Below are 26,058 nucleotides of genomic sequence, written 5' to 3' on the forward strand. Positions count from 1 at the left end.
GACATACTGTAAATAGCTGATGTAATATAGTGTAATAACAATAACAATTGTTTCAACGCTTACAAAAAATTATCCAAAGGACTACGGGCAATAATACAATTTAAAATCCTAATCCCGAACAATTATTTTGAATTCAGAAAAGAATATTCGAAGCAAATAATAACGGATCTCATTTTTAAATTATTTTTTGCATGGCAAAATGTACTCTGCATTATTTCAGTTGTAACACAAGTTTTCGTTAGTTTGACACGAAGACTTATAGGACATATACAGCGAAGAAAATAAATCCAAATAAATATTTAGTGATATTAACTGCCTAGAACAGATTCTTCAGAATTAAACAACAAATACAAGCAGTACATCAAGATAGTGTTCTCCGAATTACCTTCAATCTGCGCGACTAGTGATATACACTTTTAGATAGATAGAAATAGTAGACTAGACTAAGCAAATGACCAATAAAATTATCAACAGTTTTTAAATCAGTTTTATTAACAAATGATTAAGAGATACAATTTTCAAACATTTTTTTTATTAATCTCTTGGAACGTCAACAATCTGCCTCTGGGCAATAAATATTATTGTTTGATTTCTGTTATATAATATAACCATCTTAACATGCAGAAGATCGCTTCAGTAAGTGATCTGCTGTACAATTTATAATCTAAATCTTATTCTAGATACTATTCTAAGTTATTTTAAAGTCTATCTAACTTATTCTAATGACTATTCTAATTCTAGAAATTATTAAATTTCACTCTACGTGTCTATTAACTAGTTCGTATGGTAGTTTGCGTTTGAGCCTACGCACTTCACTGTCATTGCGGACATTTGACTGTTTGGCGAGTTCATTAGGATGCACTAATAGTCTTTCAGAGTACTTCGAACTATCACTAGCACACGAATCACACTCGTTATAGGTTCTATGGGGATATCGCGTTTGTTGGACACGTAATATGGGGCATCGACGATGACTCGCAACACTTTATTCTGGAACCATATTTTCATATATGTTATACCGCGTAATTAATAAAGCCCTGGCTACGGAGGCCTTGTATTTGAAGGAACAATTGCCACGTGTTGCTGATGAGACTGAATGGTGTAATGAGTGAGACGTCTACAGATACATTTTTAATTTATTTCTAATTAATAATTTTATCGGTAAAATATTAAAGTAAATAAGAAATTTGTTATTGTAAACCCTCTAGATTCATATAAATAAAGAAGAAATCAAATTAAAAACACGTTATGCGCCACCTATAGGACAGACCCCCAAACTGTCGGCCCCTACTTTACAGGTAACTGTAACAAAATAAGGCTTTGAAATTAGATAACTACTTTCTAGTGTTTTCAGTCTGTTTTCCTATATATTATGTTATTTAAAATATTTTTATTATGCTATTAAAAATGCTACTAAAAAGTACAACAATTTCTTAACATATTATTTCCCTTACTCCAATATTAGTGGTGTTTCTTGGTTGCGACATCTGTGAGCGGTAATGTGAATGTCGTGTTTACAGAGAGTTGTTTTATGATACGTCATGAAGAATTCAGCACCCTGTACAGTTTAATAGGGGCAGCTATTAGCCAAATGGATAGATGTCTCTGTTCAGCACATTATTGTACTGTTTTATCAAAATATATTGTTTTATTATATTATATTAGATGTTGTACCTGTACAATTGGTTATCTACAGTCTACTTAATAAAATAATGATGCGATGTCAATAATAATATTATTTTAAATGGGAACTAAAAAGTAATATAAATAAATATATTGTGAAATGTTACATTATCTCAATAAGCCAAAAACAAACAGTTTTTCTGATAGTTTTACATAATATATAATGTGTTACAAATCACTTATGATTCGGGACGGGATGGAATTAATAAAACCACTTATGGGTTTAGAACAAACGAGATACTTTATTTACGTCGCTGGTCTTTTATACACTTTTGAACAGCCTCGATTCTAATTCCGCCCTTTACTAATTCTTCTTCATCTTCTTCTCTACACTGATTCTTGTATCGACATAAATCATATATTTAACATAATGTTTGTTTTTTAATTAGGAAACAACAGGAAACAATATTTCTAATCAAAATAAGTTTTTATGACCGTCCACATGTTCACATCTTTGCAATGTATTATCATCATAAAACTTGATCTGTACGTAACATGTCAAATTTTTTTTATATATTTTTTTTTTGTTAACAAAAATCTCTACTTGCAATAAAACTAATTAATAAATTATGGTTCTGCTAATGTCATTCTGCTAATGTTATTTGTCAGCAAATAAATATTAGTATATCAATTGAAATAATGTCAGGACCATAAATTAATTTTTTGTAATATACAACATGATATCTAATACTACGATTTCCGATAAATTTTTGGTATATTTAATACAATATTCGGCAGAAAAAATTGAAAATTGTTGAATTTAAATTAAAAGTGAATTAAACCATAGGTCATTAAACCATTCCTCACCATATTTATCTTCCCTTGATATCAGCCTCAAACCTTAGTAGCTGTAATAAAAGAAAACACTACAGTGATGTCACTAATAACTTCAAGAATATAGTTGGAATATTTGTATTGAAATCCGTTAAGTATTTTTCAACATTTAAATTATTTTCGGAGATATGATTTTGTATGGATTTGTGATCTATACCGGCTCGGCCAGACTGAAACTTCAAGGCATTTTCTTCAAAAATACTTTTTTCGAGACGCATGACTTGGCATCTCAAGTTCTTTACATTCTACTATCATACAAGCGCAATTTACTATTTTTAAGAAGTTCAGAAATCTAAAAAAACTCAATTTCAAATTCAAATTGTAGTCTCTCGAAACACCCCACAGTTTTCACTGCTGACCTTTTTGCCATTTGGAAATTACTTGAATGACTATTGAAAGGACTGCTATTGAAGGACTATTGAATGACTGATCTATGCGGATTCCTCTAGCCCGCTGAGTCACACCCCAGGAATCACACTCATCGGGACCATTCGTTAATGATTAATGTCCACAACATGCCCCAAGTGTCTACGACACCAGACAGCACTAGGATTCTTAGCTATAAGCGAATTAATGGACCAAATGGTTGACTTTTTGACCAACACCTATTTCAACTGGTTCTCACGTCATACAATATAAATATATATTATCTTCTAATGAGTCCAAATTAAACGGCATGACTCCACTGAGCTGGGACCTATTAGAAAATAGCAACAAATTGTGGTCAATAAAATCAATTTCTTCTCCTCTACACTGTAGGATTGTTGGACATTGCAAATTCACTCATTTTCATCTGCTGAGGGGACGCCCCACTCCTCAATGCCCTCACATATATCTAATCAACTTTGCTAACTAAATCCACCTGTGGTTTATACCCCGTACAAATTCAATACGTATACATGTTTAGTCCCTTTGTTATATAGTGCCTTTGTTATATAGTGCCTTTGTTATATATAGTTATATTAGTTTTATATTAGTTATATTGCTTTATATATTTTATGTTATATATAGTCCCTTTGTTATATAGTGTTTAGCCCCCCTCTTTATTCTGTTAAATTTGTATTATTACATATGTTATTTTAGTTTTATAATGACATTGTGATCGTAACCCTATAAAATATCAACCATCATAACATACAAATAACACATGTACATTAACCCTATATACATATGTCATATTCATATACATAGTCAGGATCCATTTCACAATGTTATTTTTATAATATAGCATTTCGTTCTTTGTTATTTTTATTTTATATTCACTGTGTGATCCATATATGTAATATGCAACCATATCATACGTCGTAATCGACAAATGATACATGTATTTCATATCCTATATAAATCTTTATAGACATTTGTATCTGATTAGTAATGTTCCCTTTTGTACTGTTATTTTTATATTAGTATTATATTTTTTATTATTATTAGTATTATATTTATATTATATTTATATTTATATTGTTATATATTATTTTTATTATATATTCACATTGTAATCGTAACCATATGCAACTATGCCATACGTCGTAATAGACAAATGATACATGTATTTCATATCCTATATAAATCTTTATAGACATTTGTATGTGACTAGTAATGTTCCCTTTTGTACTGTTATTTTTATATTAGTATTACATTTTTTATTATTATTATTAGTATTATATTTATATTTATATTGTTATATGTTATTTTTATTATATATTCACATTGTAATCGTAACCATATGCAACCACGCCATACGTCGTAATAGACAAATGATACATGTATTTCATATCCTATATACATCTTTATAGACATTTGTATGTGATTAGTAATGTTCCCTTTTGTACTGTTATTTTAATATTAGTATTTTATTTATTATTATTATTAGTATTATATTTATATTATATTTATATTTATATTTTTATATGTTATTTTTATTATATATTCACATTGTAATCGTAACCATATGCAACCACGTCATACGTCTTAATAGACAAATAATACATGTATTTTATACCTTATATAAATCTCTATATGCACATGTATGTGGTTAGTTAAATTTCTTTTTGCTGTTCTATTCTGTTATTTTTATATTATTACATTTTATTATAGTTATATCATTATATTATTTATTTTATTTTGCCCAATAGTCACCAAATAATACATGCGTTGGGAAGACAAAAAATATGTAACAAAAAATGGATAGTAGAAAAACTGTTTCTTTTTTATTTCAGTTAAGACACAAAATACTTAAAATTAATTCCTCTAGATTGGAACGCCCTTAAATCTAAAGTCCTAGTTCCTTTATTGAACTTCCTATGTTCTAGTAACTTGAATCAATTCTCCTGCTATTGACACGTTTAAGCCTTAAAATTGATATTAATAATAGAATTATAGAGTTTAAAGTAGCTAATAATCTATAACCAAGTTTACTAAATTTTTAATGTGATATGCGTGGATTCACTTAGTTTATTTCCAACAATTACACGAAAACGATAATCTAGAATAGGTATATATATTTATTAATTATTATAGGCCAATAAATCAAATTAAAAAAACAATATCAATTGTTCGAAAAGATAACATGTCAGAGGCCATAAATACTTCCATTTTATGAGTTTAATCCACCATTATCGATATACGTATATGGACAATTCTATCTCTACACAGAAGTCAAACGTTTGTAGTTGTCTAATATAACGTCTAACTGAATGGCTCGCGCATTTTAGTTGGTAAAAACATTTTCCCGTGAAATTACAGACAGTAAAACAAATGATGGAGGTTAATGATATGGTAAAAGATGAGAGTAAAAGTTCTTATATCGTAAATGGTGACAGTACTGAAAACCCTATAGCGGTAGAGGTATGTAAAAAAAATTAACCAACACTATTTAATTGCTATATAATTAAAAAAATATAATTGAGAAAATCCTCAGCATAATTAACAAGAAAGTCAGTTGTTTATTACTGCTGTGGATTGGTCTTGAACGGCTTAAAATATATCTTTTGTAACTATCGAATTTTACGCTTTTACAAAATGAACTTGGCACTACATTCGACGTAATATATGGTGTAAAGTGGTTGTTTCAATCGAAGGACTATATAATATTATTGAAACACGCTAAAGGATTGAATCAAGCATAATTCTAATCATTTCTACGTTAAAAATTCAGTGATACCTCAGTTACTCATGATTTAGTGATATTTGGAGTTAAAAGGGGTTTCAAATTCTTTTATGTCAACAATTCGCAAAACTACGGAAGATTTAAGAATATTGACTCTAATTTTTTTAATCTTCATTCTCATCAATAAAAAATATACGATGTACGTCAATAATAGGTATATTTTAAAAATATACTTATCAAATAATATTTTGTACAATATATTTTATAAAATATATTAGTATATATAAAGTTGTTTAATATTTAATTAGTGTACATAGAAATTTAAAGATAAAAAATGTAAAACATGTTATACTTCAGAGAAACCTTTTTTTCTTTCTTCCAAAAACCAGCAGTCCAATCTGCCTTCATGTCATTGCCCGATCCATCCTGATAACTTTTTTCCATCACTTTTAGACAGTGGTAAAAGTACTGGTGATTGCTGCATCCCACTATAATTTTTCAAATTATCAAGAAACTCAACAATTCAACTCAACTTATCCATTTGTGAAATATCACAAACCGATAATGATTTTACCATTTTGACACAACGATAGAAACTCTCGATATTATTATAGTAGAAAATGTCCGCAAAAAAATTTAATATTTTAGAATTTTATGTTCTATATGCTGTAATTGTTACTTTAGGACTCGATATATGATTTCATATTCACTTGCATTTATAGATTGTATTTAGTGCATTGAATTATGAGGACGCCATAGGTTATCTAATTATTCAACATATAATCTAAATAACTGACTTAATTATTCTTAATTGTTTTATAATATGGTAAAAAATATGCCAAAATAGTAAAAACCTGAGCCATTTCAATGCCTATGTTCCTACAAGGAAACACATTAAAAAACCTAATGTAAATTCAAAAATAGTTATTTTTTTCTTAGGTACTAAAATCGGACGAAGATGTAAATGATCTTGCAGAGGTTGTCCTAAGACATCCCCAATCCGAAGTCAACGAAAATGAAAAAAGAAACACGCTACATTCGCAACACTCCTATTCAACATCCGACATAGGAAACTACCGAACCCAAGGGCAAGGATACGTTAATAGAGTGAGTATAATGAAAAAATTGTACAACAAACAACATCATTATTTGATATTATATATAGAATTAAATATATAAAAAACAAGTATAGAACAAACATATTGTCAGGCAGAATTTGAAAGGCATTATATTACACGATCTCATTTTCACATCTATTGTTGGGTAGAGCATCCATTCTGTTACATATGATATGTAGAAAGTACCACTATCTTGTTTTGGATAACAATATCTTGAAATTTTTTAAAATTCTAATTGCATTTTAAAACTGGCACCCTAGACCAACCATTTATTTATTTCTATTTTTCGCTTGCTTTATTAGACAAACTTTTATCCTTTAATGACCAGTAAACGATATAATTCATAATAAATATATGTTCGGGTTGAAGCCAGCAGTATATAATGTAGTCATATTTTTAATTTTCTGCAAATAAGTACATAAAGTTTCTTATATTTTATATTCACCTCTTATTCATATTATCCTATATCTTATATCTATTTAGCTTATAATTTAGAGGTTGTTTTCTTTTTATATTGGGCAGAGTATCTTAAAGCTTGAATTTCACAATAAATTTTATTAATACAAGTGAGTCTGCATCAATTGGTTTATTTTCGTAGACTCTAGCAGCAATTGAAGCCTACAGTCGAAGTCGTTCCAGATTGAAGTACTGCTAGTCAAATTCTGTAGATGCGTAGTCTAGATCATATTTAGCGTCGTTTGAATCTATTATACAGCAGACGTTAGATAAGTAAATTTATTATCCAAATTCTGTAGCTGCTGATAATGCTCACAAATGTCTACAATGATTCTATCTAACGAAGAAAACTGCCTCAATCTCAACTTATTTCCACAAGACAAGTTAGCATATCTGGCTATGTCATCAAAAATGTTCCTTCTCAATATGCGCCTCTTAGAATCCATGCTCTTAGAAATGCCAAGTTTTTACATTTTTTAGAATAAATAACGGCGCCATCTGCCCATTTTCTCTCTCATCTATGTTACATTCTGAGCGCACTGTCAAGTCCTTTTGTTTGTAACATGTTTCTGTAGCATCTTCACAATATGTAATATGTTTTTGTAATATGTTTCTACACACATACAAGCAAAGGCGCACACACGTGTATCTTTTTCCAGCAACAATTATGGCCGAACCATCCTTATATCGAAGACAATACCATTGATTCCATGTTCAATTTTTGAAATTTTTACCATTAATTATAACTAATTGTGACAAAATTTCATTTGAAACACTTTAAGCAGTTTCATTCATCTAACTCAAATTCCCCTTGAGTTAAATTGTTGCAATCTCGTAACTGCTGGTCCGAGCTGATCTCATATAGTGAGTTTTATTGCAATGATATATTTTCTGATCATTGATTTTTTCACCACACAACAAGCGATATATCCAGAACAATAGACGAAACATGAACTCATAGTAATTTTGATAGTTCAGTATTTTTTAGGTTTAATTCAGATTAATCGTTTCATAATTATTTCACAAATTTTATAACTACTTATAATGCTACTTTCCCTCATAAACAAACAGGTCATTTGAAAAGCCCCGGTCTACCATAGTAAAACATATATTTTGGGCAAAATTAATTTTTTTATTCAACATCAGCAGGAATTCTTTTGAGATCTGAGAACGGGAAATAGTCACTGGGGGCCAGATCTGAAGAATACGGTGGTTGAGTTAGCAATTGGAAGCCAAATTCATGGAATTTTGAAACGCTGCATTATCTTGGTGAAGCAGCACTTTCTTTTACTTCAAATGCGGCTGTTTTTCGCCGATTTCGTCCTTCAAACGGTCCAATAACGTTATGTAATAGGCACTGTTGATGGTTTATCCTTTTTCGAGGTAGTCAATGAAAATTATTCCATGCGCATCCCACAATACAGACGCCATACAGCTATCGGGTTATTATTTTGTGAATTATAGCATTTTGAGTAAAACAACTTTTGTTATTGTGAAAAGAAATGGATAAAAAGGAATTTCTAGAACTTCAAAAACCAAAAGTGGTTGTTACCGACGAAAACATTTAAAAAATTGACAAAACGATTTTGAATGACCATAAATTGATAATGAATGAAATAGCAGACACTCTAAGGATATCAACTGTATGTGTACATCATATAATTCACGAATATTTGGGTATGACAAAGCTCTGAGCAAAGTGGGTGCCGCGCGAGTTCACTTTTAACCAAAAACAACGACGAGTTGATGATTGGGAGCAGTATTTGAAGATGATCAAGCGTAATAAACCCGAATTTTTGCGTTAATATGTGACAATGGATGAAACATGGCTCCATCATTTCAGTACGAAGTCCAATCGACAGTTATCCTAGTAGACTGCACCCGATGAACCTGCTCCAAAGCGTGAGAAAATGCAACAGTCGGCTGACAAATTTATGGCGATTGCATTTTGGGATGCGCACGGAATAATTTTCGGAAAAACCATCAGCAGCGACTATTACATTGCGTTATTGGGCTGTTTGAAGGACGAAATAGCCGAAAAACGGCCGTGTTTTAGGAAAAAGAAAGTGCTGCTTCATCAAGACAAGACATCGTGTCAAAAATCCATAATTTGAGCTTCGAATTGCTTCTTCATTCACCGCATTCTCCAGATCTGGCCCCCAGTGACTATTTCCTGTTCTCAGATGTCAAAAGAATGCCCGCTGGGAAGAAATGTTAGTCGAATGATGAGGTGATCGATGAAACTGAGGCCTATTTTGAAACAAAGGACAAATCGTACTGCAAAAACGGCATCGAGAAGTTGGAGGGTCACTATAGTCAATGTATCACCTTTGAAGGGAACTATGTTGAATACAAAAAAACTACTTTTGTGAAGAAAATGTGTTTTACTATGGTAGGCCGGGGTTTTCTCAATTGACCTGTTAAGATCTGTGTCCATACAAACCGATCATTGCCACCAAAAAAACTACGTCAAGGGTAAATATAGCGCTTATTTAAAATTACACTATTTCAAACATCAATTTTTCTTCCGAACATATTTTTTTACAGAAATAACTGGTAAGTTATCATAAAGTTGCTTTTCAAAAATATTCATCTAGCCTATTAATGACATTGAATAACGTGTTTTTTTTTAGGATAATAGAAATGAAAAGACAATGGTTTTACCACTAAACAAAAATCGTCGCGTGCCAGTTAAGCAGCATTATGGTGAAGACCTACCCTCATCAAGGTAATAATATTTCTAACTTTCATCTGTTTTTCAGATAGCTTTAAACACCACCCGATATCACCGAATCAACTTACGAATTTCCAACCATATACAGCAAGATCATCAATGAGTAATTCTCACTATGGTGTATATAATGGAGGCTTGACAGTGGGAGCTGAAAACATCCATAATAAAGGCCATAAAAGTGTTTCGCCTAGTGTTGTTTCTGAAATCCACGTAGCCAGCACAGACTTCCAAAAAAAGAAGATGTTTGAGTGAGTAAAGTGAATTTTTGATTTTTGTTTTGTAATAAATGCATATGAAACCCTTTGTTGTTTTTACAGAAATGTTCTTGGAAATACAGCAAGTGTTATTTACGCCATACTGGTAGTAACTATGGGAGTCTCGTTATTTGTTATCGACTATTTAGATCTGGAGTATGAGGAGATCAATTTTTTAGCCGAGGTAAGTTCGAACAAATCTTTTATTAGTCGCTAGCATGTAAGCTGTTCATATTTTTCATTTTAAAAATATTTTAATTGAGAACAATTGGTACGTGGTACTTGGTATTGGTACGTAAATTATTATTAATCAAAATCAATCAATTAATTCCAGTTCAGATCTTATTAGACACAAAATTTGCTGTCTAATGTCTGACGAGGAATAGTAAAGACCTAGCTGTTAAAAGGAAAACTGAAATATAATAACTAGCGTTGGGAACTATCGACTGAAAATAGTCGAAAAAGTCGATGGTCGTAAAGCAGACGAAACAGTCGATAGTCAAAAATGCTCGGTTCGACTGTTTTTTTTTATATTCGTGATGTCAGTCCAAAATGTACGAATTCTTTCCTGTATAAATTGTGAGAGCGGAAAGGACGGAAATAAATGCTTGGAGCAGTTTATTTTAAATGCTTATTTTTTTCCAGCGCTCTTATATGCGAGACGGAGATGTACATGTTCCTTCACGTATTAACTTTAAAAAAAAAAGGAAATAAACAATTACCATGGCATAAATAATTTCATTTTAAAGGAAGTAGAATTATTTTAAATTTGAATGATCTGTGGATTTGTTAAATGGAATGGAATAATTCAAGTAATATCATTTTATGAGCTTGCCAAAAATCTAATGGGCTTTCTAAATGCCCAATAAGTAGCATTTCTAAATACTGCTTAATTTGTAATGTTGTTGTAGTGCCTGCTGTAGCTATTTCTGTCATTGTAGCTAGTCTTTTATTCAAATGTCTTGAGTCAGATGTACTACATTCTTCGTCAGTATTTATGTCTTGAATTTTGAGTTTTAGTACTATATCTGTATTTTTTGAAGTTAGAATGGAAGATACTCCTTTTGTGGTAATTTGTTGTAGCGCCTCGTCATTGTTTGTAATACCAAATACTGATATTTTCAAATGAGGATTGCAGATAACACAGAAGTTGAGGATTCTCTTACAAAATATTCCCAAACCATCGCTGAGAAGCTATAAAATAATAAAAATATAGTGTAAAAAATATTTGTCTGTCTTACCTGCCTAATTAATTAAATTAATCGAAAATTAATCTTAACTAAAAAGTGTCGCGACCATCATTATTTTCTTGTATTTCTTAATAGCCAAGAAAATAAATTGTTGAATGTTAAAGAAGAGTTTTCCTATCAGAAAATGTATTTATTAGAAATATTTAGTATGAATTTTGAATATAGCTTATCACTTCTTTAGGATTAATATTGTTTTAGGAAATTTAACTGCTATTGTAAACCTTCTTGAAACCGTTTTGAATCGATGGAATTTCTTGAACCTTTCTAAATAAATCGAAACAAAAAGTCAATCAAAAAATATTACCTGTTATTGCCATAAAAACAGACAAGAGTATTTTGCTATTTATCTTTCACAATTTTAGTTTTTTGTCGTATTAATGCCGTTGCAATATATTGTTATTCAATCGAATGGAAGTAGTAGAACCAAAAATAGTAACTAGAAGTACACGACTGAAATAGTCGATAGAAAATAGTATTAATATCAGTCGGACCGATAATAGCGACTGATAGTAGTTGACTGAAACAGTCACTAGTAAAAAGACGTAAAATCCTACCAAAAATAGGGCCAGAAACAGTTCAGAGTTCCCAACGCTAATAATAACATCTAAATTTATTTCAGACTAATTTTTACCGTGTATTCATAATATCTGGACTCATTATTTGCAATATACTTTTTACAAAGTTAGTTAAGAATATTAATATAGAAAACTGGAATAAATGTAATAAGAAATAATGCTTCTTATGAGAATATAAAATAGTGATTGGAAAGTTGTTGGATACGTATAGTTTCGATTTTAGCGATAGTGAGTTTGATAGTTGTTAATGACGCATATATGTTGGTGATGTTGATCAGAGTTACCAATGCTAACTTATCAAATTTCCCAATAATTCAAGTTAAATTACTCAAATTATTGATTACCCATTACCACAACATACGTAGATACTTATCTTTTTACCTGTTAAAGCGAATGATTTCCTATAATAAATGACAAAATACTTTAATGTAAACACCGTCAAGAAATAACCGGTCAATTGAACAGTCTCCAGCCTGACACATATATGGCGCTACTAGAATTAAATCCATATGTTTTTAGTTAGCCCTAACCCTCAAAAGATGCGCGTATAAATTTGACAGCTGTCGGGTCATTAGTTTGTGAATTATAGCATATTGAGTGAAGCAGCTTTTGTTATTGTAAAAAAATGGATAAAAAGGAATTTTATGTGTTGATAAAAAAAGGAAATATTGCTTTTTGAAGAGAAAGTGAAGAAGAAAGAAGAGTGCCCCAGGAAAATCAACCATTAACGATTGGTATGCTAAGTGTAGAAGTGGTGAAATGAGCACCGAAGACGGTGCACGCAGTGGACACCCAAATGAGGTTGCTAACGACGAAAACATTAAATAATTCACAAAATGATTTTGAATGACCATAAATTGAAATTGAATGCAATAGCGGACACCCTAAAGATATCAACTGAAAGCGTACATATAATTTACAAATATTTTGCTATGAGAAAGCTCTGTACAAAATGGGTGCCGCGCGAGCTCACTTTTAACCAAAAACAACGACGAGTTGATGATTGGGAGCAATGTTTGAAGATAATCAAGCCTAATAAACTCGAGTTTTTCATCCATATGTAACAATGGATGAAATATGGCTCCATCATTTCACTCCGAAGACCAATGGACAGTCATCGAGTGGACTGCACACGATGAACCCCCGAATGGGAAAGCGCAACAGTCGGCTGGCAAGGTTATGGCATCTGTACTTTGGAATGCGCATAGAATAATTTTCATTGGCTACCGTGAAAAAGGATGGACCATCAACAGCGACTCTTACATAGCGTTATTGGACCGCTTGAAGGACGAAATCGCCGAAAACGGCCTCATTTGAATAAAAAGAAATTGCTTCACCAAGACAATGCACCGTTTCACACTTCAGGGCTTCGAATTACTTCCTCATCCACTGTATTTTCTAGATATGGCCCCCAGCGACTATTTCCTGTTCTCAAATCTAAAAAGATTGCTCTCTGGGCAGAAATTTTCGCCGAATGTAGAGGTGATCGCCGAAACTGAGGCCTATTTTGAAGCAAAGTACAAACGTACCACAAAAAAGTTATCGAAAAATTTCAGGGTCGCTATAATCAGTGTATCATCCTCGAAGGGAATTATGATGCATAAAAAACTAATTTAGCTATAAAAATGTGTTTTACTATGGTTGGCCGGACACTTTTCAATTGACCAGTTAAATCACAATATTCGCATATATACATAGAAAATAAACAGTGGTATTATAGTAGCTTAGCCTTCATTTTGTTTCTCTTGATTAGAGAAATAAATTGTCATCAGATTACCAATGGTGTTAGTTGTGGTACTCAAAGCAAAATCAAACTTCGTGATGGATTTAACTACATAGCGACTTAAATCACCTTTTTTCAGAAATACACATTTTATTACATCTAGAGCGTACGAGCATATTATATTGTAAAATTACGCTGATGAATTTTACTTTTTTCTTCATCGCCTTCATGGCCTTCTTCATTACCAACTGGTAGTAGAGATGTGACAATTGCAGCATCGGTGAGTTCTTTACACTCTTTGCCGGATCTTTGCAAGTTCGACGAGTGGTAAATAATCTTTTTCATCCTCACGTGGAACTCTAAATCTCCTGTTCTCTTTTTCACATTCCACTAAATTGATTCCAAGCTTTGGCAATCAACCACACGGTTTGTAATATGTCAGTTACAGTTGGCGTTTGTTGTTCAATGTTAGCAAGATACTGTCTAACACCTTCCTTTTTAAAGTGGATTTTGAAGCTTTCGAGTTAATTATATGGGTCGATAAATAGAGATAAGATGAAAGGAAACAGTGGTTTATACATGGTGTGACCTTTATTTTATTGAAGTTATGAAAATATAGAAATAACAATTGATAAAAGGGATCGGCGCTGGATTTACCTGGAGACGAGGCTTGAGAGATCAATGGTAGCACGTCTGAACTGAACAATGGTATTGTCACTAAATGAATGAAAGTATCTCTCAATAATATCCTAAATAAACGTCTCGGGGTTGCCAGATATTCGTTATCGTGTTCTAGTCGGTGGAGCTGGCACCCCGCCCATATTCAACATCTGGGATTATATTTCTGGGTATTTTGTAGACCGTTATTCCACGATATAAAATTCGATATGCTTTAAGGTCGCTACAATACCTTCCTGCCAAAATTTTACGTACAATTATAAACAAACAAAAAATACAAAAAAGGTATGAAAAAATAAATTAATACAAAACACTGATATACCAAAAAAAGTATGCTGCATACAAAGAGCTTTGACACATGTGGATGGACAAAACGGAATATACTGACGTGTGAACGTTTGGAAGCTGGTACGACTGTCGATATCCTTCGGTCCTACAGATATCGTTAGTTCATCCTTGCTTTAGCACTTGAATGTGGTCTATGGACGACGTTGAGAACAAACTATTTTTCGAACAGGGCTGCTGTAATCGATTGTGGGGAGTTTCGATGGCGACGTGGTAGCTTATTTTCTTCGACGACGACGTTGTAAATTCTGGTACCGCGGCGAAGACATGGGGAGTCTACGGTGACTGCAATCAGTACCTAGTTTCTGGAGCTGCTCTGTGACTAATCCGTAGCCACATATGTTACGGTAATCGAGGGAAAACAGATAACGACGGTATCCGACGAAAGCTGCCCAAAGCCATTCAAATAAAGATGATGACTGAGACTGCGAGCGAAGAAGGACGTTATGATTTAAAAGTAGCGCCGAAAGATATGTCCAGTCGAAATGCTGATAATTAGATAACGCAAATAATGATAGTGACGCTAAAAGCTCTATGTTCTCAAAAAAAACTCAAGAAAAATTTAAATTTTAAAAGGAAATTTTAAAAATGAAATGAACCTAAGAATGTTCCAGTACTAAAACTAAATTTAATGAGGAACTACTTCATTTAGGATTGTATATATTGAAATCTGCAAAATACTGAAAAAACATTATGGAAATTCGGAAAAAATTGTACCAGAAAAATAGCATAACGGTCAGCTATAACACATACCATATAAAATTCGACGGGCCTTAAGATCGCTACAAAGCTTTTTAAAAACGATAGGGTTTAGGTGAAAATCTATAGGTAGGATATATATTGTTAAAAATATTGTCCATCGTTTCCCACAACTTTTTACAATTCCCTGTAAAAGCGATATAAGTTTGGGAGCAATGCAATTGTCGATCCGTTTTCGCATTTTGAAGCCAGCGATTTGCCATGCTGCAGTGATTTACTAGCCAAAAGAGTGATAAATAGAACGTGTTGTGTCTTGTTAATACGTTGAGAGAAGTAGATATTCCTATGTGAGCTGAAACAGTGTATGTTTCACAATTCCTACAGGTTGTGACCGAGCGTTGCAATGTAACAGGAAGATTTTGGGTCTGTTACTATCTATTGCTGATCTTTTTCGCAATATTACGTCATTCAGTTTATTCAAGTGTAGGTAGACATTTGCTATAACAATTTCATTTGATTTTAGTAGCTCGTATTATGCTATATCTTGCTAATTTCAGCATATACACAGCAACACTTTATGTCTATGAATATCTCGCCTCAGTGTCGGCGTGAATGCCTAACTTTTACACTTGGGATTTCTATCGCATATTCACTTTTTATTTTGTTAAACTGCTTGAAAGTCCATATGTCTCATTTGAGAGTTTTAGCTGAGTTTTACTTTCAGTATGTCATTCATGGCATATCTTGTTTTCAAACTCTTTTAGTACGTCTGGTTGTTCTTTGTCAATAACATTAAAATCATGTTGAAACCAAACTTGATAATTGGATTATAACGAAGCAGGATTATTAGCAAATTAGTGAATGTGGAAAATATAACTTTTGACATTCAATAGTTAACATCAGTCTGGACTGAATAAGACATTAATACTAAATGGAAGACTTAATAGTTGATTACAATTATATTTTACATTTTCGCCAAGAGATCCAATAGAAGCCTAATGTGGAAAAAAATGTGACCTTCTGGCGGGTTGACGTTAAAATGAATTTAGCTCTGTGCAACATAAAAAATGTGCTTCTAGTTAAAATTATAACGAATACATCACAAGAGGCATCTACTTTAGGTCAACTATATTACACAAAATGTTTATAGACTATTTGGACTGTCCATTAAAAATCATTTTATAAAACAGTGGTTCAAATAACCATGTTAGCTGCTAGGCATTGCTTTAAAAGCGATCACCTTGCATTTATTATTTATTAATGGAAATACACATAATGGATAATGATATCCATAATTATACTTTGGCAAATGTTAGAAGTCATGATAATACACTATTTTATCTTATTATATTACTTTTTTTTAACTTAGTGATGATGTATTATTACTAATATACACTTATTTTTATAGTATGAACCATGTTCCTTTTCACATGCTCTCTTATTCGGTTCAATTATTCTTGTGGTGTTAGGCTAAATAATTTCATATTGTATACCAAATCATTGTAATAATTTTTTAAAGTTATACATTTTTGATTAACTAAATATTTCTTTTTAGGGATTTTGCTTGGCAGTACTACTAATAGCTCTTTGTTATATGGTATTTCTCATCATCGACATTGCTGTATACATGCACAGAAAATCGGAATTTGAAAAACTAGCTGATAATCTACCCACGGAATCATTGGAAGTGAAATCGTCTAATGAGGGTGTTCACTACGACAAGGATTTGCACAAAGCGATAGCACTCAATACTAAGCTCGATCATAGATACTGCTTTAATATGAACAGGCACTCTAGCAATTTTTATTTAAAAGTGGGGGCAACAGGTAACGTGTTCCATTCTTCATATGATTAGAATTGATGTATATATTAAGTAAGTTGCAATATCAATATAAGGCAAAATAAAGTAGTAGTATTACAGGATATACTAAAACAACCGAGCTACATAAGAACAATCAACATTACCATAAAAACACTGCCATATAGTTAAAACCAAACCAAAAAGCCACCACTATAAATGAAAGCAGAAACATTTTCCTAAAAATCTCCAAATATTATGGCTACTATTCTTGATCCACAAACCCCATTAATGAATTGACTACCTCAACGCTTTTGATTAACATATTGTACATTTACTAGCCTAAGACGAATGGATGATCGTACATTAAAGTTGAAAGACATCTCATTTATTATATTTACAAACATTAATTTATTTACCTAAACTCTTATATAATAATGCATTGTATTTTCCTTGTCATTAGATCATTAAGGTGTCGTTGATAGTTTTATATTCTGTTTATTTGATCTAGGTCTACTTTTGTTACCAAATTTAGTTATTTCAGAGTATCACTGCACAATGTTCTTATATCTTAGCAAAATGCTGTCTAATTTCTTCTTCTCTGAATTTCACATTCTTCAACTTTTACTCTCAAAATGTTCTAGCTACATCTTAGTTATAAAATAAAATAAAAATCGTTACTAAAATATATTATGTATAAAGTAAATGTTTAATGATTACCAGTTACTAAAATTTTTGCTACTATTCTTGATGGACAAATCTTATTAATGACTTAACTACTTCGAACAAAACAAAAATCATTTTCATCTCTGTTCTTATTATCATTAATTTTTGGCATGTATTGATATCTATTCCAGGTCGTTGAAAATGATGTTTAATAAATTTGGCAGCTAATATTCCCACTATAAATTAAATTGGTACAGTTTGGATCAAATTACATACAGATTTTTCTCACAAAAACTTTACATTCTAGACTTACCCTTGTTCTTCCATATTTTAAAACCAATGTATGTTATACCACCAAGAATAACACAACAATTTAATTATTATTACTATAAAATTATTAAGGTATCACAAAATCTAAATATTCTAGATTTTCTTGTTGTTTTGATCTGATCGATCATACTGATCTACTCGAAAAGAATGGCCGTTAAAAAAGGAAGACAATATAGTTTCGTATAGTTTATTCTTTTCTATGATTTATTCTAGGCGGAGTGCGCATGCGCCAAATCCGGAGATGTTGTGGAACAATGTATCCTATTACTAAGTGCCCTATGATTGTATTTATATGTTTATAAAGTATGATCAGCACATGTTCAAGGTTATGCATTTATTGAGCTGACCAGGTAGAAAAGACCATATAACTGTAGTAAAGTTGTTTATAGCTAGTAATACAGCACAGCCTCGATTTAACGAATATGAAAGGAAATTTGAAAATATTTGTTATGCCAAGTTATTCGTTACAATAAGGTTTGTTATATAGATGTTAGTTCGCGCTACGATTCGTTTTAACAAGATAAGAACATTTGTTTATTAAGCTCAATATTACGTAGATACACATCTACTTACCTGTTAAAATGAACGATTTCCACTAATAAATGAGAACACACTTTAATGAAAACACAGTATTTTAAAAAAGACACACTCAAAATAGAGATCTGAAAATATATTCACTTATAAATATAGAAAATTAATAATAGAACTAGGGTAGCTTAGTATCAATTTTATTTCATTTGATTAGAGAAAAAGTAAAATATTGTGGTCATCTTACCAAAGGTATTAGTTATGATATCCAATACAATTCAATTACCTGATGGATTTGTCTACACCGTTACTTGAACCCACCTTTTTTAGAAAATACATATTTTAATGCACCTACAACATATTTACGAGTATATTTTATTGTAAAACCACGCCGATTAATTATACTTTCTTCTTCCTCGCGTTATCCCGCTTATTCATTAGCAACTAGTAATATATAGATCTGATAAAATTATAATTTGCTTCCCCAGAACTAGCTAAATCATCATCAAAGGTAAGAAACCCCTCGAATTCTTAAAGATTGAAGGACTCGTGAAGGTTGAATCCTTCCAGAACACTTTTCCGGGTTTTAGTAAGTTTGACGAGAGATAAGTCATCGTGCTCAGTAGAACTCTGTAGAACTTTAAATCCACTCTTCTTGAAGCACTGTGTAAACCGTTTTTCAATGACTTGATTTTAGAGCTAAGACAATCATTCACGTGATTTATAACACGTCAATTGTAGTTGGTGTTTGATGTTCAATATTAACAATTGATGATGATTTGAGTGATGCTTCGGTATAGTGATTGAAGTTTCGAAGTGGCGTTTGCAGGCAAGTAACTTATTTATAAGTTGAAACCATCAGAGGTCATCCAAGTCTTAATGTATGACGTGTACTCTGTTGATAAACTATATACATTTTCAAGACATCGTAGTTTTCTGTATTTTTCAATGTGGTGGCTTAATATTTATTTAAAAGTTGCTACTTTTCCTGCCATGACACTTATCGTCCTTAAATGATAAGATCTTGTACGGTAGGCATTTGTAAGTACTGTTTTATCGACATTGGCGATATTTTCATCTTATATGTTTACCTTTACTTACGCACTTTCACCGCATATTCCTAGAAAAATAACCTTGTTTCGTTTTTTTAATTGTTAAGCTGTCCATTGCTATTGGGAACCTTGGGAGTTCCACAAAACTATTTGATTTCCAGCTATCCAAAAGGTGGAATTGTTGGGTATTTCCACACGGCATTGATTTGGCACTAACTGACGAACATTTTTTGGCCGTTTATGTATTCGAAATCAAAGAAAATCAGAGTGGAAAAGGTTTAAAAAGATTAGCTAAAGCTTATGGAAAAAGTGCATTGATCATCATTGAAAATACTTAAACAATAAAGCCGTTTTCGATAACTGTCATTTCGATATTTAACTCATCATATAAATAGCAACACTCGTATACTATCAATAGCATTATTATATACAAATATATGTTTTAAACTTTAAAAAACACGCAAAAACAGAAATAGCTCTTTTCTCAACCAATTAAATAGTTTTAGCTATCAAGTCTTCAATATGTAATCTAAGGGCGTAATAACGGACATAAATTTTTCTACAACCTTTGTGCTGAACAATAAATGAATCTATTTTTTCCGATCTAAATGGGGAGCAATACGTAAATACAAAAAATATATTTCTAAAACGTCAAAACTGTAAAACTGATAATAAAAATTTATTAGTAAAGTTTCTCATTTTACGACCGATATTGTAGGATATCGAAAACCGTAAATTAATATTGTGAGTTGCTATTTTTTTTATAAAATCGACCTATTGTCCATCGCTAGTCATCACGTATTTTCATGTTTATGTTGCCAATGCAAATTTACAAAATATGCATTACAGATACCTGTAAAGAATATATTTTGTTGTGAAAGCCTTTCATCGCTTCTTAAATATATTTTATCACGCAGGTGCGTAAATTCACACCATGGCATCACGTAACTAACCGTAAACGTTACATTTTATTGATAAATAAATTTGAAATGAAAAATTGATTTACTATTCAGCATTTCACATTCACAATAATTTTAACATTTTATCATGAAAGCCATTACGTGTTATACAACTAAATGGTTTAAATATACAACTAAATTAGATTAAAAAAATATATATGGAACATTACTTTGACGTTATTGATATGACAGAATATAAAAACAGAGGAGAGCTTAAAGACATACAATATAAAATAATGTTGATGGAGTTGCTTATTGTGGCACGAGATATAGACTTATATCTATAAATTTCATCTTATCTTGATCTACAAAGTTAGAAGTAGCAGATTATAAACTAAAAATTTACTTAGTTAGCATAATTAAGAGGCATATATATTTTTGACTCCATAACTTCTAATACATACAAAACAAAAATCCAAACTGTCTTGGTTAATCAGCCTATTACCACAAGATATTAATTTGTATAATTAGCTAAAATATATTTCTTTAAATAAATTAATCCCCTTAAAAAAATGAATGTTGATTGCCTTTGCGTTAGAAATATTCTAGTCGTGTCATGTTTACTGTCATATTTTTGACATTATGCCATTTTGAACACATTTTGACCAATATGTTTACAACTATCGCCCATTTGTTGGCGATAAGGTGAAAAATACGTTAACTTTCTAAGAAACACTATTTTAATGTCTTATTGTTTTGTTTTCAGTATATTAATTCGGATATGCATTATAACAAATAAATTTTGATTATGATTTAACCACGAAAACGCAGAAAAAGACAAAACATACTGTTGTTTACTTCAGAAAATGGCACTCAAAACAAAAAAAAAACAAACAAAATCACCGTAGAAGTGAACAAGACAATTAAATGTCTTCTGGGCTCTTAAAATAGCGATTGAAATAAGTAATAAGTTCAAAGTAGTGAGTAGATATTGGACGTCACGAAACATTTCTCTAAACATGCCGTTGTCGTTAAAGATACTACATAAGAAGATATGTCTGTATTTAGTCCATTGTGTTTTTTATGGAATTTTATGGAACATTTTCGATGGAATTTCGATGCCGCAACTTTTTGAAGTCGTTTGAACGTACTTCATCACAGTAGCTTGTATCATCAATGTTATCCTCATGAAGTTTAAGCCCATGTTGATTACAATGCATCAAAATATGCGCTCGTCAGTCGTCATCTGCTTTTTGTGTTGTCATCAGTGCTTTAATTTTGAGCTGTTAAGTTTTTGATAAATTGAAAAGTGAAAAGAATAATGAGATAAAATACAGTTAAAGTAATATACAATTTTTGACATGTTCTGTAGTAAGCTGCAAAAGCAGCAAGGTGTATATTTTTTCTATCTCCAGTCTTTAATCTAATGATATTTCTCTATGGAATATTGCTGAAATTAACGTGTAAAATATTACTACTCGTAAAGACAGGACATGAACCAAAGTATTGAAATTACTAAGCGGTGAAAGTATATAAGATATGAATTCTAAATATATGACAGTGAATTGACTGTTCACTGATAGATGGATCAGAAAAGACTATTCCTGTCAAGTAGGCTACACATAGTTTTAGTGAAAGCTATTGTCACATGTCATTCCCTAATAAATTCTCATCAACATGAGATTCCCCCTAGATTAGGGATTTCGTCACAAGTCGTCAACACTGTTTTAAACACTATATATATATATATATATATATATATATATATATATATATATATATATATATATATATATATCTTTTGCTCGGATATTTATATACAGATATATAGATAGTGTAAGTCTTAAGTTCCCTAGAATTAATTCATAATGTTACTAGAAAATTAATTTAATATTTTTAATAACAAATAAATTGTTATTGGAATTATATACGAGTACTATGTACTATAAATTCGTGGAAATATTGTTAATAATATTATTTAGTTCTCTGAATTGTGCACCTAGTCAATAAGCAAGATAAGTATTATTATCACGAAATCATAAATGACGCTACTAGGCCTCTTGTCATATTTTTCTTAATACTAATGAGTTTTGAAGGTATTTGGTTTTGTTTGTTGTGTTGGGCTTTGGTATTTATCCAGTATAGTTCTCCAATTAATCTTACAATTTTATCACTCACTACCCTTTTTCCCAATATGACCCCTGGTATTTCTCTTTTTACTCTATCAAACACCTTTTCTAAATTAATAAATGATAATAAATACTTTTATACAAATTTATATCATTTGTTAGTATATCTTCATGGCTGCGAACAACAGAGTAATCTCTATAATTATTATAGTACCTCTTATATTTGATTTTATATATCGAAATATGTAACAGAAATGGCGATTTATGAATCCTATTGGATCCTGTTAGAACTTTCTAATGATGACTATCGTGTGCGCAGTATACATGATACTAGAAACTACATTTTCCCTGTCATTAGACTCATTTTCTCTATGTCTACTTATAATAATTTCTACAACAAAAAACCTTTGTTTAATGATTGCGGAATTTTTCTTTTCTTTCCTTTTCCTTTACACATCCTCTTGCCCTTGCCTTTACTTTTGAATTTTTCTTTCAATTTTATGTTGAATCACTAGTTGTTATTTAATCACTGATAGCTAATCGCTAATCATTTTCTCAGCCTAGCAGCCCTCAGTGATCTGTTTTACCTAATATCCTCTTTTCGATGTCTATCTCTGTAAATAGCTATTTTTTGGCTCTGGTACCTAGGTTAATCATTATTATAGAAGTAGCTTTTGAAGGAGGCCGTATCAATCTTTGTCAAAATGAATAGGCAAGATAAACATCTGAGCTTTGGCATCGAAGGCTGATAGTTTAGAAACCACAACTTGTTGCTTGAATTGCACGCTCAGTTCAGTTCAACGTTCAGATTGTTCAGGCCGTTCAAGTTATGTCAGAATAATGTGTTAAATATTATGAAAGCTCTCTTTATCCTTCATGCAATGCAATTCAAAAATATCTGCGTAAAGAAGTCTATATAGTACCCTTTATTGTACCACTAATAGTTTTTTTGATATATGCCGTGTCATAACCGTACCATGTCACAATATAACTTACTACCCTAATTAACACACATATTACAAGAACTAAATTAGTTAAGTATGACAAAAGAATACGAGAATCTAATATGTTTATAATTTTTTTAGGTTTCTGCTTTGGTCATCTAATTCACAGCATATTAATACTGACATATCGAGGAATAATACTCAGTTCTACGGACGGCGATCGCAGCGACTGTGTTAATGTCGCCACCTACCTTATTGAAGTGTTGTATCCCCTTTATTCAATCATATTACTATTCTTCATATTCAAATACTCAAACGTAAGTATATATAGCCTATCTATTTAAACAGTGAACTCACGTCATCTAAATATATGACTAAAGATATTGAAATGTTGCGATATTTAACTTCGACTTTTAGTTTATATTGACATTGATATATAGTCTATTCAAAGTTTATTTGTATATGCATTATCGAAATTTGTGACTTTCTGAGTTTTAGTTCGGTTTGGCATTGGCATACAACAAAATTCTAATCTAAATAAAATAATGAAATAATAATGTTATCTAATATAATTTATTTTAACATTATAGTATATATAATACATACTTTATCGAAGAATTTAAAACTACAATTAAGAACACATGTAGTTTCTAGGTTAGAGCTGTTTTTTTATATTTACATTGAACTCTTTTCCACACCACCCATAAGGTAGAGTTCTAAGCACACATTTTTAAGTAGTGATATCCCCCTGGAGGCCTAATTTACCTAATTAACAATTATATATCAAAGTAATGTATTTTACTTTCATGCGAGAGCACTTTTTACGATTAATTCTTGTTTCCTTCGATGGTATGTTTACTTGTCGAGTCATCTTGATATCATTATATTTTTTCTTTCTTCTGCTACTACCAGTGTGCACTATTTTTTAAAAAAATAATCACTGAATTCTGCCTAATACATTTATCATATTTACAAAACAATTAGTATTTATTCTCTCCTCAAACATTCTAACCTAATGCTCATGTTAGAGTCCCCAAAAGTGCAACCATTTTGAAAAATCCAAATTTGATCAAGATACACAAATACAAATAATCCATCTTCCTTGATTTTATTGTACCCCATTAAAAATTGAATTCTTTTTAAGGCAATGTCTGGAAGTTCCATTAAAACACTTCGAGGGATTCAAATCCAATGCCGTCTAAGAGTGTATGGAGGGATGTTTTACATTGTTCTGTAAAAGTGCTGCTTCAAATTAAAATATAAAGTTATAAAGATAATAAAAGCTCATAGTTCATTTCTCTATGATAGTCGCTCTTGGACTTAGTTAATGTTATTCTAACATTTACCTTTGTCCTTCAAGTTTTGTGGTCCCTACACTCTTTTAATTAGCGTCTTGCCAAGGGTGGCATATTGTTACATTTTTAAATATCTATGTCTATATACAAGTTGAAATAACAAATCTTCCTTAATTTTATTATGAGCTTTTATAAATTGTATTCTTCTAGAAGCAATAAAGTTCCGTTAGACCTTCATGGGAAGAGATGATTCGAATTCTTCAAGGAGCTGCATATCTCTAAGTTTTTGATGAATAAGTTCTAGACTAACAGTGGTCTTTAATTATATTTATTTTAATAAATCTCATCAGTGTTTTTATACATTTTTACATACAGCGATTCAACATTTAATAATATTAATACTTACTTATGTTAATTACCTCGTGCCTGTTCGATATTATTTATTTGGAACGTAATATATTTCTGACCGACTATTTATTAACTTCGGCATTTCCAGAGCAACTAAAAATATTAAGCAGCGATTTCAAATTTTGAAAACAAGCAGACCGCTAGAAACAACGTTTTCTGAATTATAACCTCTTATGATTCACATCACTAATGTCTTGAAGAATTTTACATTCGACAACTAAACGAATTTTATAGGTTGATACGATTACATGTATAATTGTCTGATATTAATACGAATTTTGTGATAGACAACACATTCGATATTGTGATCACGTAAGTTCACTATTATTTTGGATTGCTCCTTATTTTGAATGTTCTTGAACCATCAGAACAAAATGTTTTTTAATTACAAAACCAAATGTTTCATTTAATTTAAAATTCCTAATTAAAAATGTTACATTTTTAATAATAACCTTTTTGGCAGTGGAATTTATTGATCCCCGAACCTGTTAATATGTATAAACTAATATAGTTTATAGCAATAGCTAGACGTCTTAGTGTACTAGGACCAA

At 31.1% G+C, this 26,058-nt stretch overlaps 1 protein-coding gene across 2 annotated transcripts in view; it reads left to right on the forward strand.

Moving 5' to 3' along the window:
- Window positions 1-5,155: 5,155 nt before the first annotated feature.
- The window catches only part of LOC143204620 (proton channel OtopLc), a 30,942-nt gene continuing 10,039 nt past the window's right edge, over window positions 5,156-26,058 (forward strand). The window contains exons 1-7 of one of the 2 annotated variants that reach the window (XM_076417300.1): window positions 5,156-5,364; window positions 6,566-6,733; window positions 9,834-9,906; window positions 9,963-10,182; window positions 10,252-10,372; window positions 17,014-17,284; window positions 23,946-24,121. In XM_076417300.1, the coding sequence (XP_076273415.1) occupies window positions 5,275-5,364; window positions 6,566-6,733; window positions 9,834-9,906; window positions 9,963-10,182; window positions 10,252-10,372; window positions 17,014-17,284; window positions 23,946-24,121 (1,119 nt within the window). In that variant the 5' untranslated portion in view covers window positions 5,156-5,274. The remainder of the gene's footprint in view (window positions 5,365-6,565; window positions 6,734-9,833; window positions 9,907-9,962; window positions 10,183-10,251; window positions 10,373-17,013; window positions 17,285-23,945; window positions 24,122-26,058) is intronic. The other variant, XM_076417299.1, reaches the window with a different exon arrangement.

The sequence above is a fragment of the Rhynchophorus ferrugineus genome, unplaced genomic scaffold (genome assembly GCF_030347505.1).
Source record: "Rhynchophorus ferrugineus isolate W39M unplaced genomic scaffold, kcgeb_rfMv2 rfM11, whole genome shotgun sequence".
NCBI lineage: Eukaryota > Metazoa > Arthropoda > Insecta > Coleoptera > Curculionidae > Rhynchophorus > Rhynchophorus ferrugineus.